General features: G+C 39.9%; 1 protein-coding gene across 1 annotated transcript in view; it reads right to left on the bottom strand.

The window, feature by feature from the left end:
- Positions 1-309: 309 nt before the first annotated feature.
- Positions 310-14,265, bottom strand: part of MGARP (mitochondria localized glutamic acid rich protein) — a 29,130-nt gene continuing 15,174 nt past the window's right edge. The window contains exons 5-7 of the mRNA XM_076337203.1: positions 4,889-5,065; positions 4,124-4,172; positions 310-1,921 (exon numbers count right to left, since the gene is read on the bottom strand). Coding sequence (XP_076193318.1) covers positions 4,126-4,172; positions 4,889-5,065 — 224 coding nt within the window. The 3' untranslated portion in view covers positions 310-1,921; positions 4,124-4,125. The remainder of the gene's footprint in view (positions 1,922-4,123; positions 4,173-4,888; positions 5,066-14,265) is intronic.

Here is a 14,265-nt window from a genome sequence, read left to right as displayed (position 1 = left end):
CTGGGACTCTTACATTTTTTGGTATCAGAAAGATTAAAAGCTTTGGAAAGCACACCATAGGTTGTGCTTCAATTCTTCAGGCATCTGTTCCCAAGGGCTAATATATTTTGCCATGTACCAGAGTGGTTCCAGAGATAAAGGGACATTCAGCAAAGCCTACAATTTCAGAAACCCTGCTGCCAGCTGCAGAAATTAGAAACAGTTTCTTTCACTGGGAATTAGTGAGGAAATGGAACATTTAAGAGTATGCATCCATCATAGGATGTTTAATCTACCAGATAAATAAAGATAGACTCTCATCCAACAAAATATCAGTCTAAGACTTTTATTCCAGTAGCTTCGTCTACAAAAATTGCTTTTAATCACAGTGGCTTTATCCTTTAAGCAGAAGGCTGTGGTATGGCTGCTTGAAGCTCGGGAGCCTGATTTTGCCTCTGCATTATTCTAGTTATTCCTAAGCAGGTACAAGGGCAATAGGCTGTATTTTTGTTGGAACACTATTCTGATTTGCTTTACAATGGGGGAAGGAGCATGTGTTGCTTTGTGCCATGGGTAGGAATGTCATAATGCTATAATTTCCCTTTCAACATTTTTCCAAAGTTCTGCTTGAAGAGAAAGCAGTCAGATACACCCTTTAATTCACACTTCCTATATAAATCATGTATAATATACCTTATTTGGCCCTGGTTTAGAATTATCGCCATTCTGTGATGGCTGTAATGCTTTTTAGGAGGTGGGAGTCTCAGTAAAAATTTTGTAGTAGGTGCACACCCATGCACATGCCCATAGCACAATGGAGGGTTAGGAGAACAGTGTCATGCAAACCCATTATTCATTATAGATTTTTTTATTATTAAGATAATACTAACAAGACAAGATTATTTAGCTATTCTGTTCTTTATTAGTCCCTAAGAGTCCTTGTCCGTTTGAACACCTGTGGCATAGCCTTCCACGGGGATTTTGCTGGCCATCTGCAAGCGCTCAGAGAGGAGCTTTACCATAGCCTAAATTGCTCGTGATTTGTACAAGAGTGTTCTCTCAAACCTCTGTGTTGTTACGCCACTGCTGCATGTCACTGCTAAGACAGAACAACACAGAAAGACTACGGCAAGCTGAATAAGGTTTGGTAGGAACGGGGCCCAGCACCCCCAAGGTAGGAGCCACCACTTCGATCAATGATGATAACTTCAACCAGTGTTATTTTGATTTTCATGCTATAAAGTACTTATTAGTACTACTTGCAAACGGGTTTTGTTCTCAAAGCAGAAGCCTTAAAAATGTTTACTCCTGGATATTATTGTGCAAGGAAGGGTAGCATCTAAAATGTTTATGCAGGAGGAAAATTAGATCTTGTACATCCAAATGTCCTATGCTTACAATTGCAAATCCAAACTTGGGAGCAAACAAGGTTGTTATTTTCCCCGTGACCCAATTTAAAAATACTAACAGGTAATTTTTATAAGATTTTAACTTAGTTAAAACTTTTTACTTACATTTTAGCATGGAATGTTACAATGGTATAATTATGCACCACAGTTTGGACCAAAAATAAGAAATCAATGTACATAACGAGACAACAGAGACCTAAAATGAGTTCACCTGATATGGTTTCAGTTAAGTCTACCACTTCTCTTAGCACGTGTATTAATTACATGCTGGGTGGTGCTTTGACAGTTATAACTGGATGCTACTTTCTAAAGCAGAGATGTTAATCACAGAAGCGTCTCTCTAACCAACTTAAATCGTATTAGGTTGTCTGTTGCAGCAATGAACACCGGTCCTAATGAGCAGTGTGGGGTATGACAAACTGCACAATTTCTTTTATGTCTCCAAGGAAGAGTATGAGGTTTCACACAGGAATCAGCTGGTTGATTGCCACAAACATTTCCATTAAACTTTTCAAAGGCTTCGGCACTGCTTACTGGGAAAAAGAAAAAAGAATCTGGTTTAGAGGAAGCAACAATACATGATGTTTAGCAACAGACTTGATTCATCAGGTCTTTTTTCTTTGCAAACATTCAAAGGACACTGTAGATTTGACTGCAAGTTATCAGTTAAGTGAATTACAGCATATAAACACTACTGCTGCGTAAATCATGCTATCTGATGGCTTGTGGAAACTTGCTCTGCTACCACCAACAAAGCCCCATTTCAAGGAATCCCTCGTCTGTACCTGAGCCGTGTTGCTCAGGTATAAATTAATTCCCCTGGATGCTGGACACATTCCACTAAGCTTTACTTCTACAAATAGTTACTTGCTTAACTTTAAGCACGAGGTAAACCAATTGTGTTTGCTGAGATCACTGATACAAGTAGCTTCATAGCAGTGTGAATTTGGGGCCAACAGCCACACACAGTAGAACTGCTGCACTCTGAAAAGAAAGGGCAACAATAGTATATTCTTACTTAGGCATGCTCTCAGCATCAATTCAAGGCTTTATTTGATGGATTTCATCCATTATTACTACTTCTATCCCTTCACCAAATAATTAGTATTTTTTAAAAAAGGTAACTGGAAACTGATTTGATTCTCCCATCAACATTCTTTTGATTTTTTTTTTCTTTGAATTCCTTAAAAAGTATAATGTGTTTTAATGCAAACTTAAAGTTAAGGTCCATACCCTAAAGTGCTTACAATCAAAACATACACTAAAAAAAAAAAAAAAATCTTTCCTGACTGGGAATGCATTGTGGCTCTTGACTTGTAAATTGGAAAAAGTCAGCCAGCAATCTTCCAGCACTAAGTGGTAAAATGTTTTATAAAACTTTTTCCTCCCCAACAAGATCAAATTGGAACTCATTAAGAGACCCTTTTTGTAACCTTGTGATGCTATATTCATAAAAAGTAATTTTTCTGTCAAAAAGAGCCCAAGCAGTTTAAGCAGAATTCAGTGGACCTGTACTCTGGTAGCAGATTCATCTATTTTTCACCTATTTTCAATTTGTTCCATCAAAGGTGCTTCCTACAGCTTGCCTTCCCTTCCACTCCCACCCCTTTCAGTTACCGTCTCTGCCTTCATTAATTGAACAGGCTATACTGGGTATTTGTTGTCTAAATCAAAATCTGGAATAACAATGCAACAATTTTTAGGGTTGCAAGAGGTTTACAGGGGAAAAAACATTCCTAACTCCATTGCTTTCTCTATGTCACTGCATTTATGTGTGCAAACATGCATTTGAAAAGGACTCAGAACATAACGATAAGGTTGTATAAGTGTATTTAGTACATACGTTTTGAGGATGCAATGAATAATAACTTTCCTTGCTCCGCTTCCTTCTCTTCTTGCACCCGTGCTCCAAGAATTAGTGTATGAATTGTTAACTAGCAGCAAAAACAACTTTGAGAATTCCTGACCTGGGAGGTTTATTTGCTCAACTTTCAGTTGTTTCTCTTCTAGTTAATATCTTTTCTACCAAGATTCATGTTCATATTTCAGCCAAACTTTTTATTCCCTCAGGTTTCTATCACCATCTTACAGTCCATTTTTGAAAGGGGAGTCACAGGGAGTAGCAAAGTATTAAGAATATTGTGGACGAAGTTGTTTATTATATAAATTAATAAAGCCAACTGAGGAAGATACTAGCAAAATAGTAGGAATATTCTATTCAGTATTTTTCATTAGCACAAACTAAAAGTGCAGAGAGACTAATTGTGAAAAAATGTCTTAAAAAAAAACAGTCCAGAGGGTTACAACTTCACCATGTTTAGACTGAGGATAACAAGAGAAGAGTTTGCTTGTGTAAGGCAATAATCCAGAAGTCCAGTATCTATATAATTTAAATCAATGTCCAAAGAACACTTTTCGCCTGGAAGAAAGTTACGGCTCTTGGGTCTTTATCCAGTTTGCATGGGACTAAGATAAAGCCATAAATAAATACCCAGCGTGACAATTGATACAGAAAAGTCTTGCTCCCTAGCCTCTAAAAGATGCCAACAATGGTTCCCAAACAATAAGAAATACTTCGGTTAAGTTCTTTTTTGCAGTGTACTTGTTGGGAGCAGAAATACAAATTCACCATCAGAGCGCATGTGCAGACTTACCACATGCTGCAACTGCCGCTAACTGAGAAAAAAAAGAAAGGTGAAGAGCGGGAAACCACATGCTGCAATTGTGCTGTGTACCTTTAGGGTTCCTTAGCGACTTCTTCAGGTGTCTTCTCCTCCACAGAAACTGAAAATGGAAACAAAACACCAATGAGAAACATTGGAAACAACTTATTTGACAACAAATAGTTGAGTAAGTTGTTTCCTTTGGAAAGGAAGGAATCCTTAGTCCAAAGGACCCTTTGGACTAAAGGGATACAATTTACAAAGTCATATTAGGTATACAGCCGTTTTTCCTTCTAGCTTTTTAATTCGAATTGTAAAAGAGTTTAGAGGCCAAACTTCTAAACTCCTTTGAAAATCTCCGCAGTGATGATTTTAACACACATTTTTCTTTGCATTCAATTATATTGTTCAACTTCAATAGCAATATAAGATCGTTTACAGCTTCACTGAAACACTGTAAGGTTTATAAACATCACAAGCCCAATATTTTTCTTTACAGCAATGTAATTTAATACAATTCTATCTTTCAAATTAAGTCAGATGTTAAAAAAGTGTGTTACATCACATGCAGCACGAGGGAGAATTTCTTGTTCTTAATGAACTTTACGTCTAGCCACTTAGCAGGGCACTGAGCTCAAAACACCCCCGCGATCCAACTCAGCGATACCTATTTCTACTGCATGGCATCTAATTTCGAAATTAAATCTTCTGCTAACACTATGATGCCAAACACAGTCATCACTAGCAGCCACATTGCACCACTCGCGTTCTGCATGCTCTCGCAGCTAGTTCAGTGCAAACAGCCATGAGCGCTTTCAGAGACAAAACATTTCAGACCCAGCTGTGCTCTTGCACCTTCTGAAGTTTGCCCCGACTCCTCAGCATCAACGTCCTGGCTCCTTGAGGATGTGTCAGAAATCTCTTGAGCTGCTGAGGCTACTCCTTCCTTGACACTGTCTAAGTTTTCCTCAAGGGCAGAAGAAGCTGCAACATCCGAGACTTCACTCACAGTTTCTATAAATCAAATTAGAGAGATAATTGTCTTGTCTTTCCATTCACCGGCATAAAGGAGGGCGAGCAGTCAAGGCTCACAAAGCATGAAGTACCTGCCTAACATACATGTTTGAAGTAACTGAAGACAACAGGATCTATCGGATGATTAAATTTTATCATGCAAATAAAAGTTTGCAAGTGGAATTCCAGGGAAAGTCTGACTCTCCCCAACCCTGGGGCAGAAAACTATAAACACGAGCTATTTTCCTGTCTTTAGACAAAGGTAAGTATTCTCTAACATGTATATTCTCTTGCAGATACCCTCATTTTATTTTCTGATTTCTGTCAAACTATTCATGATGTGCAAGATACTAATGGTAAAGTTTCCATGAAAGTAATCCTAGTCTGATCAACACCATAGGACATTACACATACACTCCACGTAACTTTGCAAAGACGTCACGGGAAGTTTTAATGTACAAATATCCTAACGTCAGGCTGAAGGTTCAGGCTGCGATTCCAGTGCAGCACGATTGCCAACTAGCCATTTTTCAAAGGATAAAGCAAACTATCTGTATAAAAAGTCTGTAATAGGTAATATGTCTATATACAGATAGACTCTGCAGGGAGAGTGAACACCTCATCCAGCAGTTACGTGTTAAATTTTACTTGAGTAAATTCTCTCTTACCATGTTCCTCTAACCTTCCTGTTGGAGGTCTCCATCATCACACACCTTAACTGCTCGGCAGGATAACGTCTGCAGGGGCTTTGTTCTATACTAAGCTACACGTATATTAAATACAGCTAACTAAACAGCTTCATCAGAAGTTCAATAAATGCAGCAAATAGGAGTTTTGTAGAGCTAGCATCCAAATATCAGCTTGCAGCTATTTAAATACAGCATATTCTGAACATCAACTATTTCACTTTATTTTGCAGAATACTGACCGAATTTTGAAGAAGCAACAGAAAAACAAAATTCAGGAATTGCTACCTTTGTCTTTATAGGGAACAGCTGTGCAATAAAAATAGTACATTTGAAATTCAGAACATTAGATATTTTATAGCTTGCATCACTTGATGTAATGCAATATATTTGCTATGGTAACAAGCTGCTGGTTTTGAGTTTGTAACATCAAACATTCACTTTATATTACCAAAAACTTGCTCTCTGGCTTATAGTATTTCATCTTGCTAATTTTTGTTTATTTCTTGTGATGCTTCAGTTTTTTAATTTCTTTTCCACTAAGAAGAGCAGATCGGTAAGCAAGTAGAGGGGCAACATGGACTTTCCTGCTTTTTAATAAAACCTCATTTCCTTTGAATGGGAATTGTGTTTATTTGTCACCTACAGGAATACCTGCCTTGAAAACAAATGTTAACACTTACACCACTTGTACTAAACGATTTGTCTCTGGTCTGAAGTATTCCTTACGGCTATCAGAAAGGCAATCTACTGCAAGAAAGTATGGATTCCTCCCAGTGTGTCCATCCCGGTCTCTGCAGAGTAGCTGTCACTCCCTAAAATACAAAGGGTCTTGTTGAGACATGTGGGGATGGGAATCTCCTGAGTTTGATTTTAATGAGCAAACATTGTATCACCTGGCACGAGAAAGCACGTAAACAGAAGATAACGGAGGAAGCAATACGCTGCAGCTGAAAGGAGGAAAAGGAATGTGCTGCAGCTGGAAGGAGAAAACAAGATAAAGGCCATGAAGGCATTTTGCAATGAATGGAGGAGGAGGAGGAACTGGCCAGTCTGCTGGAGCATAGATGGACCTCTCTGCAAGCTGCAGGTAGCGCATGTACACTTCTGCTTGCTATAAAAAGGTGCTAACAAAGAGCAATAAAGGTCTTTGGCTACTGCCTGCCAGAGTCTGTGCTGCTTAAATCCCCACAAATGGTGCCCAACGTAGGGTGAAAATGCTGGAGCAGAGCACCGGTGGGGAGCCAGCTGAATGAGCCACAGCCAGTGGGAGACGGAGCAGTCTCAGGAAAGAGCTGGAACTGGAATTCTGAATCATTGCCTTGTCGGAGTAGAGGTGAGCAGCTGGAAACTGAAAAATGGGATTGCAACTAACTAAGCAGAAGGAATCTATGCTATGTATTATTAAGAAACTGTTAGAAAAGTGTGGAATTAAGTATGATGACTATATCCTCCGCCTATTGCTTTCATGGCTAAAACTCTTTTGGCCCTGATGATATCAAGTGATTTTGGACAGTCGACTAAACAACAGAGACTAGAGGTCAAGCTATGACAATGAACCCTTAGACTATGATCCAGCTGCTCACTGGCAGGCCGTTTGCCTTGAAATAATTGAGAGGTGACGGGAATTCCCTGCCTCCAGTGTCCCGGATCAACACATCACGCATGGACTTTGTGCAAATGTAATCAAATGTGATAGTTGTGAAAGAAACTGGTAATATTACTCTCAATTCCGGGTGGGAAGGTGCACAAGGTGTAAAGGGCGTACCACCGGGAGTGCCGAACCACAGATTCTACAGCTAATGTGTGGGAGATCCCATTGTGTCCCCCAGCTGTGGACTGTGTGGGAAATGGACTGGGAAAAAATATTTGGGTAACTGGCCAATCAGACAGGACAAGATTCCATCTGCCTGTCGATATCTTCCCCCGACAACCCCTTTCCTACCTGTTTAGTGGGGCTTCCTTTAGATAATTGGGACTTGGGCCTGACTAGTCCTTTCAGGGAGGCCTGCGAGGGGAAACAACACACCACTGACAATTGGGATGGATGCCTACCGCATCTTAACGTGTTTGCATTTCAATTATTCAGGGGCCAAGATTTCCCAAGCCTGGTCAGTTAACGCTACCCTGGAAATCTATAAAAATGAGTCGCTGTGGGTGTAACCAGACAAGTGGCAATATATCTAAATCATCCAATGCACCTGTAGGATTACCCAGGGGGGTCTCTTTAATATGTGGAGACTGGGCCTGGTCTGGCATTCCCTCTCATATTAAAGGTGGGCCGTGTCGTTGGGAAGACTAACTTTATTAATGCCAAACACAACTAGCCAAGCTAGGAGGGCTATGTTTAGTAACGTTCTCTTGCATCCTGGTTTGTGTGCTGTGTTTATTACAGGGAATGCAAAAAATGATTGAAAGATTGGTTTCAGCAGTTTCTAGTAAAACAAAAAGGGGGAGATGTGGGGATGGGAATCTCCTGAGTTTGATTTTAATGAGCATTGTATCACCTGGCACGAGAAGGCATGTAAACAGAAGATAACGGAGGAAGCAATACGCTGCAGCTGAAAGGAGGAAAAGGAATGTGCTGCAGCTGGAAGGAGAAAACAAGATAAAGGCCATGAAGGCATTTTGCAATGAATGGAGGAGGAGGAACTGGCCAGTCTGCTGGAGCATAGATGGACCTCTCTGCAAGCTGCAGGTAGTGCGTGTACACTTCTGCTTGCTGTAAAAAGGTGCTAACAAAGAGCAATAAAGGTCTTTGGCTACTGCCTGCCAGAGTCTGTGCCGCTTAAATCCCCACAGCGACAGGCATTGCGTTTTTGAAAACCTATGTCTGTGCATATGAGTAATTGTCCTTGGTTACTGCAGAAAACTCCAGCTGGTACTTTTATTCAAGTGGCTTTCACATCTGTTCCTCGAGCACGTGTGGCTAGAGTTTCATAGGAGCCACCTTCCTGGTGCCACAGCTGAAGAGCTCTTGTCAAGAAGAGAAAGCTGGCAGGAGCTGGCGGGCCAAGCGCACTTGCTCACAGCAGCACCACGGCAGCTTGTACCGGGTCGTGATCTGTGCCTTAAGGCATTATCTCCAGCAAAGACTTGGACTTGGCCCATGAAGATCACTTTGGCGTAATTTCTTTGGCCTATTGCAACTACAGCAAGCTATCTAAGTGTCTTTTGGCGCTTTGAGCACCGCGAAAATAAGAACCAGCCTATAACCATGAAGGCTGTTTTGGGCATTGATCTGACATACCAAAACAAATCTTGGTGTATTTTTTGGTGGTTTGTACACGGCTTGGTCTTGGAACAAACACCCTGTATCCCACTCACAAGGTCAAGACATTTTTCTCTGTCCTAGGGAATTGCTGTGATCCCAGGGCAACACCAGACGAATGATGGCCTGGCAAGCTGAGAACAAGTCCCCCGGCTCTTTCAGAATCGGGGCTGCCACGCGCTCCCTTCTCTGTGGGGAGCATCAGGCATACCGCCCGAGTCCCTCACGTCCTCTCCTACTGATCGGCTGGTAGCACAAAGCATTACAAAGTTTAGGAACTTCCCCTTTTTGTTGCCCTGAATGTTAAATTTAATCTCAGTGATATTTTTTCCTGCCCCCCCCTTTTTTTTTAAATCTGCATGCATTTCATATTTTTTCAGTCCAGCTTAATCTCTCACAGTTGTTCCATGTAAAATCCTGCAGTAACACCCTATTTCATAAAAGAGATTTTAATTATGCCTGGTACAATGACAACTCATTCTCCATAATCCTTGGAAGAAGGATTTTACTTTTCTGTCTGTTCAATTATTGTGAAGTTAAGTCTGTTGTGAAACTCTACAGCAATTAATAGATGTAATTGAAATCACTTCTAACTTTCGTTAGTTCAAATACTAAAAAATTTAAGCTTCATTTTTTCAAAATAGAGTTGTAGAGGAGTTACAGCATCTTAATTGGTTCTGTGTTGTTTTCTGAATGATGATCAGTTTGAAAAGCTGCAGTTCCCGTATTTCCTTGTGCAGCGATGACTATGACCCATTTTGTCTATTTATGCCAGCTTTCTTACAACTTCTACAGGCTTGACCCGAACAAAATAATCTGCATTGTGCAACTGCTTCTCTGCAATGAAGACAAATGGTATTTAAGTGATGTTCATATTATGTTTTCTGCTGAATGCCCAGCTGCTTTATTATCGATATTGCACAATACTTCAGCTCCTTAATGTCTTTAACAAAACACCCACTTGCAGCATTCCAGTCAAATGCTGATTCACCCTGACCCATACAATTTAAAATCTGCCAAAAATGGGAATGATTGTGATTTTTTTTTTTTAGTTTCTTCTTATAGTCACAAAATTGGTGTTGGTTGGGGCTTTTTTCTTAATTTGGGGGGGGATGGGGGACACACATGACACCCCCCATCATTCATCAGTAACACTGGAGTTAAATGGTTCCATAATTTTACTGTTTCATTGAGTGTTTGGTGTGTCATGTGTCCCCCCTCATCTTAGTAGGATGTATTACTCTGCAGAAGCTATACACTTCACAGTTTCATACAAGGTATTATACTGGTAGCAAAATCTCAGCCTTTGTGTATAATATTAGCTATTTTTTCTGTAAAACTTATATTTATTTTTCTTATGCTTCTTCATGCGGCATTTGTCAATTTTACGTTATCCCCTGGGATAAGTAGCTAAGTCCCAGTATCAGTGGCTGAAGTTTTCTTCAGTTTTGCTAGGCATTTGTGTATACTAGTGCACTTACAGATCTGAATTAGGAGCTTAACTTTCTTGTGATTTCAACAAAAGGTAGCATAAAAGAACTTCAAGCCTCAGAGAAATCAATCATGTTTACTAACTGTAGGCAAGTGGTTAGGCTTCGCATATTGTGTCAACAGCTGTTCTGAAAGCATTCAAAGGGATTTTAACATACCGAGGATTTTGAGGACAAACATCCTCAGGCTAGTTGGACCCCTGGCATATTTCCACTACGCAACCATCAGTACATAACTCAACATCTTTGTAATATCCTTTGCTTATGTGTAAAACTGAACCCTAACAAAAATACCCCCTGCTTCTGCCCAGGATAGCTATATGTACTCTCAAGTGGTCTTCAGCTCCTCTGCTTTACGAGAGAGTGATTTTGAGAAGAAAAACGTCCTTCTAAATTGCACATGCAGGCAGAGAACATGACTGGGCAAGCACCAGCAGCACATTACATATGTACCAAACACAATACCAAACCATTTATGTTATGAAAACACATCTGTTTTGAGTTGAGGAAAAGGAAATTGATTTTACAGACAAAAGGAAATTAGGTTTTTGGTTTTAAACTTCTTTTTTTAAATAAGGCAGCAGCATTAGGAAGCTCCAGTAACTTATTAGCATGATATCCAACATCTAGTTCCACCTAGAAATACAATTTTTAGGAAACTATCTGTGTCATTTCAGTAAAAAAAATAAAAAAGCTGCTTCCTGTATAAAGTAGTTATTCCTACAGTCTTTAAAGGCATGATTTTTACTCTTACAAGTGCTAAAGTTGCAGCATTGAGAGTGCAGGACTCTACGTTTCTGCGCATTCACAGTAGAACAGAAAACAAATCCAAGGTGCTTCTGCATCCTCATGATTGTCAATTGAATTGTCTGAATATTAGCGAGCTCAGCATTCCCCAAGCAGAACAGAGAAGCACGGTAAGCAGGGACTTGCACGGCCTGTGCGACTGACTCACCTTTGCTCCAACTAATAATAAAAAAAAAAAAACCCACATGCAGATTGACTTTCTCCTGCTGATAAAAAAAACCAACATAAAACCCCACGCATGGGGACTGACTTTCAGAACCCAGATCCTACTGCTTGCATGGCCTCTTCCCCCAAAGCTTTCAAGCATTTAAAACAAGCTTTCCAACTTTCCCGAGGGAGTTCTTATGCACAATGAGCCTGGATTTTTGTCTGGGATGCAAAGCTCTAGTCTGAAATTAAACAGGCTCACGCTGGCAGTCATGTCCTATCACCTGGGAAACAATACACTGTAGGATGATCTTGAAGCAAGCAGGTGAAAGGGGGGTATGGAGCCTATTGAGTTGGCACTGATCATGATATGCAGAATCTGAAATCTGCCAAGAACTTGGTTCTTGCAAGAATTTTTGTAAAAGATACTGTTTGTGATAGCATTTCTACAGGGCATATATTGTCAGGCTTTAGCGTTCAGTGTTCATAAAGCTGGATTTTCCAAGCCATGTTTCATACCACATACCATGTGTGAAAGCTGACAAGGCAAACTACCAATTGTCCAATACGTACGTACTATTTCATATGTCAGGTTCCATTGACCACAGTTCCTGAAGAAAGCAATAGGATATATGAGACCAAGGAGAAGAAGAAGAAACAAATAGTTGACTTCCTTACTTATTTCTACACGTCTACAGTCGTGTCAGCATTGCCAAGAGGAGTAAGCAGACGAGTCAGGAGCGAGAAGTTCTGCTCCTCCATCTAAGCAAGCTTGGACTGCTCTGGGAGCACGGTACACCTTCCTTTGTTACAACACTGGGGTTTCTTTAGTGCTAATTTAAACCACTGCTTTAAAGCTTAGAGCAGCCCTTCAAAAAAAACCAACCACGTTAATGTGAGGATTAGGTCTTCACACTTCCACTGAAGTAGCAGCTAGTTAGCAACTAGTTGTTAAGAAAACGAACAAACAAAACTTATTTTACATACAGGAAGAAATTATTCTAAAAAGAACTGCTTGCTTCCTTCCTCATGCAGGTGAAGCACTTTACCTTGTGAAAGAAATACATCTTTCTCTTAACGTGTAAAAACAGAAGAAGCTGTCTCTCACAGAGCAGCGTTGGAAGAAGGAAAAGTCCAAATTTTTAAAAAAGCGTGGGGGCACACCTGGAATTCAGAATTCCACTTCTACAGCAAAAGTTTTACCACCTTTGGCCAGCCAACCCAGCACCGCTGCAAACGCTCTCCCTGTTCAGATGCTTTTGTGTTGAAACTTTTTTATTATTTTTAATATCTATTGATACCAATTTATAGATGACTGATACAAATAGCCTGTAGGCATAATTAAACTAACTTGGATGTTATATTTTTAAATCTTACTGGACTTTAAGCTTTTACCTTGTATTTTTAAGTGGCTTTGTAAGTATGTTTCCCTTATTTACAACACATAATGGAGAAGATAGCTGTTCCAGATTTTAAAATGAAAGCTATATTCAATTTTTTTCCTTGCTCCAGGAGAGGTAAGGATTTTTTCCCCCCCAGGATGGAAGTTTCATAACAAGATCATACAAGATAACCACAGCTTTCTCAGGAGTACAGCCTATATTTTTTACCTCAGTTTTGTATTTCCCTACTAATGTATTTAAAACTATCATATTTTTATTCTAATCCTAATCCTTTGATTCATTTTAAAAGTGGTATTTCCAGTTAGAAACAACAACAAAATCTGAACAGGTACTGGCTTCCTGCAATTTTTAGAGATACTTAAAAATACACTTTTCTGAGCGAAGCATTTCACTTAAAGCAGTATCCTTCATATCATGATTTTTTTTTTTAAGCAGTCAAGATGAGGCTGGTATCTATAATGCAGAATGTCAGGTTCAATTACTTTAAAAAATATTCTTTGCAGAAGAATTTGGCTTTATAAAGCTAAAATAATACAAGTTAGCCAGCATAATACAAATGGAATCTGCCTGGAGCGCACGAACCAAAGCTGGAGTACAAAAAAAGGCTTTGATATTTCAAGCTGCTTATAACATAACCAATGCCACACACTAATTCCAAAGAGGGGGAAAAAAAAAAAGAAAGTCCAATTTAATTGTGAAAACAGAAACAATATTTCATTTACAGTCTTTTAGAGAACTACTCATACTGGAATGTGATGCTTTTGTTTACATAAAGCTTCTCCTCAGTAAGGTCCACTGAGGGTCTCAGGATGTTACGTTACGTTAGGATAGGCAGAGCAAAAAATTCCCCATTCCTTTTCATAGTTTGAAGACCTGCTAATGGAAAACGGACAGTGGAGTAGAATTCACTTTTTAAAAGTCAAATTCTGCCATGTTTGAAAAGTAATTCAAGAACGTATTTGAGAGAGACTGCAAAATAGAGCACAAGAGGTGGGGGTACCTGGCTCCCTTAGATCTACTCCAGGGCAGAACACAACAGTAGCAGTAAGAAACCGCGATTCCCTTTAAGACCAACTTAACATATTTTAATCATCAGCTTTAAGGAAAATGGGAAAGAAGTTCCTTCAACAATGGCCTTTGTTCTAAATCCTGAGGTGGTGGTGACAGCTAAGGTCCCCTTCCTTCCTTTCATCAGAAGCCAACTGCCACCCCAGGTACGGCTGACCTGGGTTCAGCACCTCCTCCCTCTGCTTACAGGGGCTCAAACCACCATCAGCCACCTCAGCAATAGGAGGAGGGGGAAATAATAATCACCAAGTCAGTTTGGGACAAAATAGGCAAAACTGTGCATGTGTCCCTGTAAAGTGAGCAAGTGCTTCAGGTGTCATTGGCCAGG

This window comes from Aptenodytes patagonicus, chromosome 4 (genome assembly GCF_965638725.1).
Source record: "Aptenodytes patagonicus chromosome 4, bAptPat1.pri.cur, whole genome shotgun sequence".
Classification (NCBI taxonomy): domain Eukaryota; kingdom Metazoa; phylum Chordata; class Aves; order Sphenisciformes; family Spheniscidae; genus Aptenodytes; species Aptenodytes patagonicus.
The sequence above is the reverse complement of the archived record's forward strand: the minus strand, read 5'-3'. Positions and strand labels throughout refer to the sequence as shown.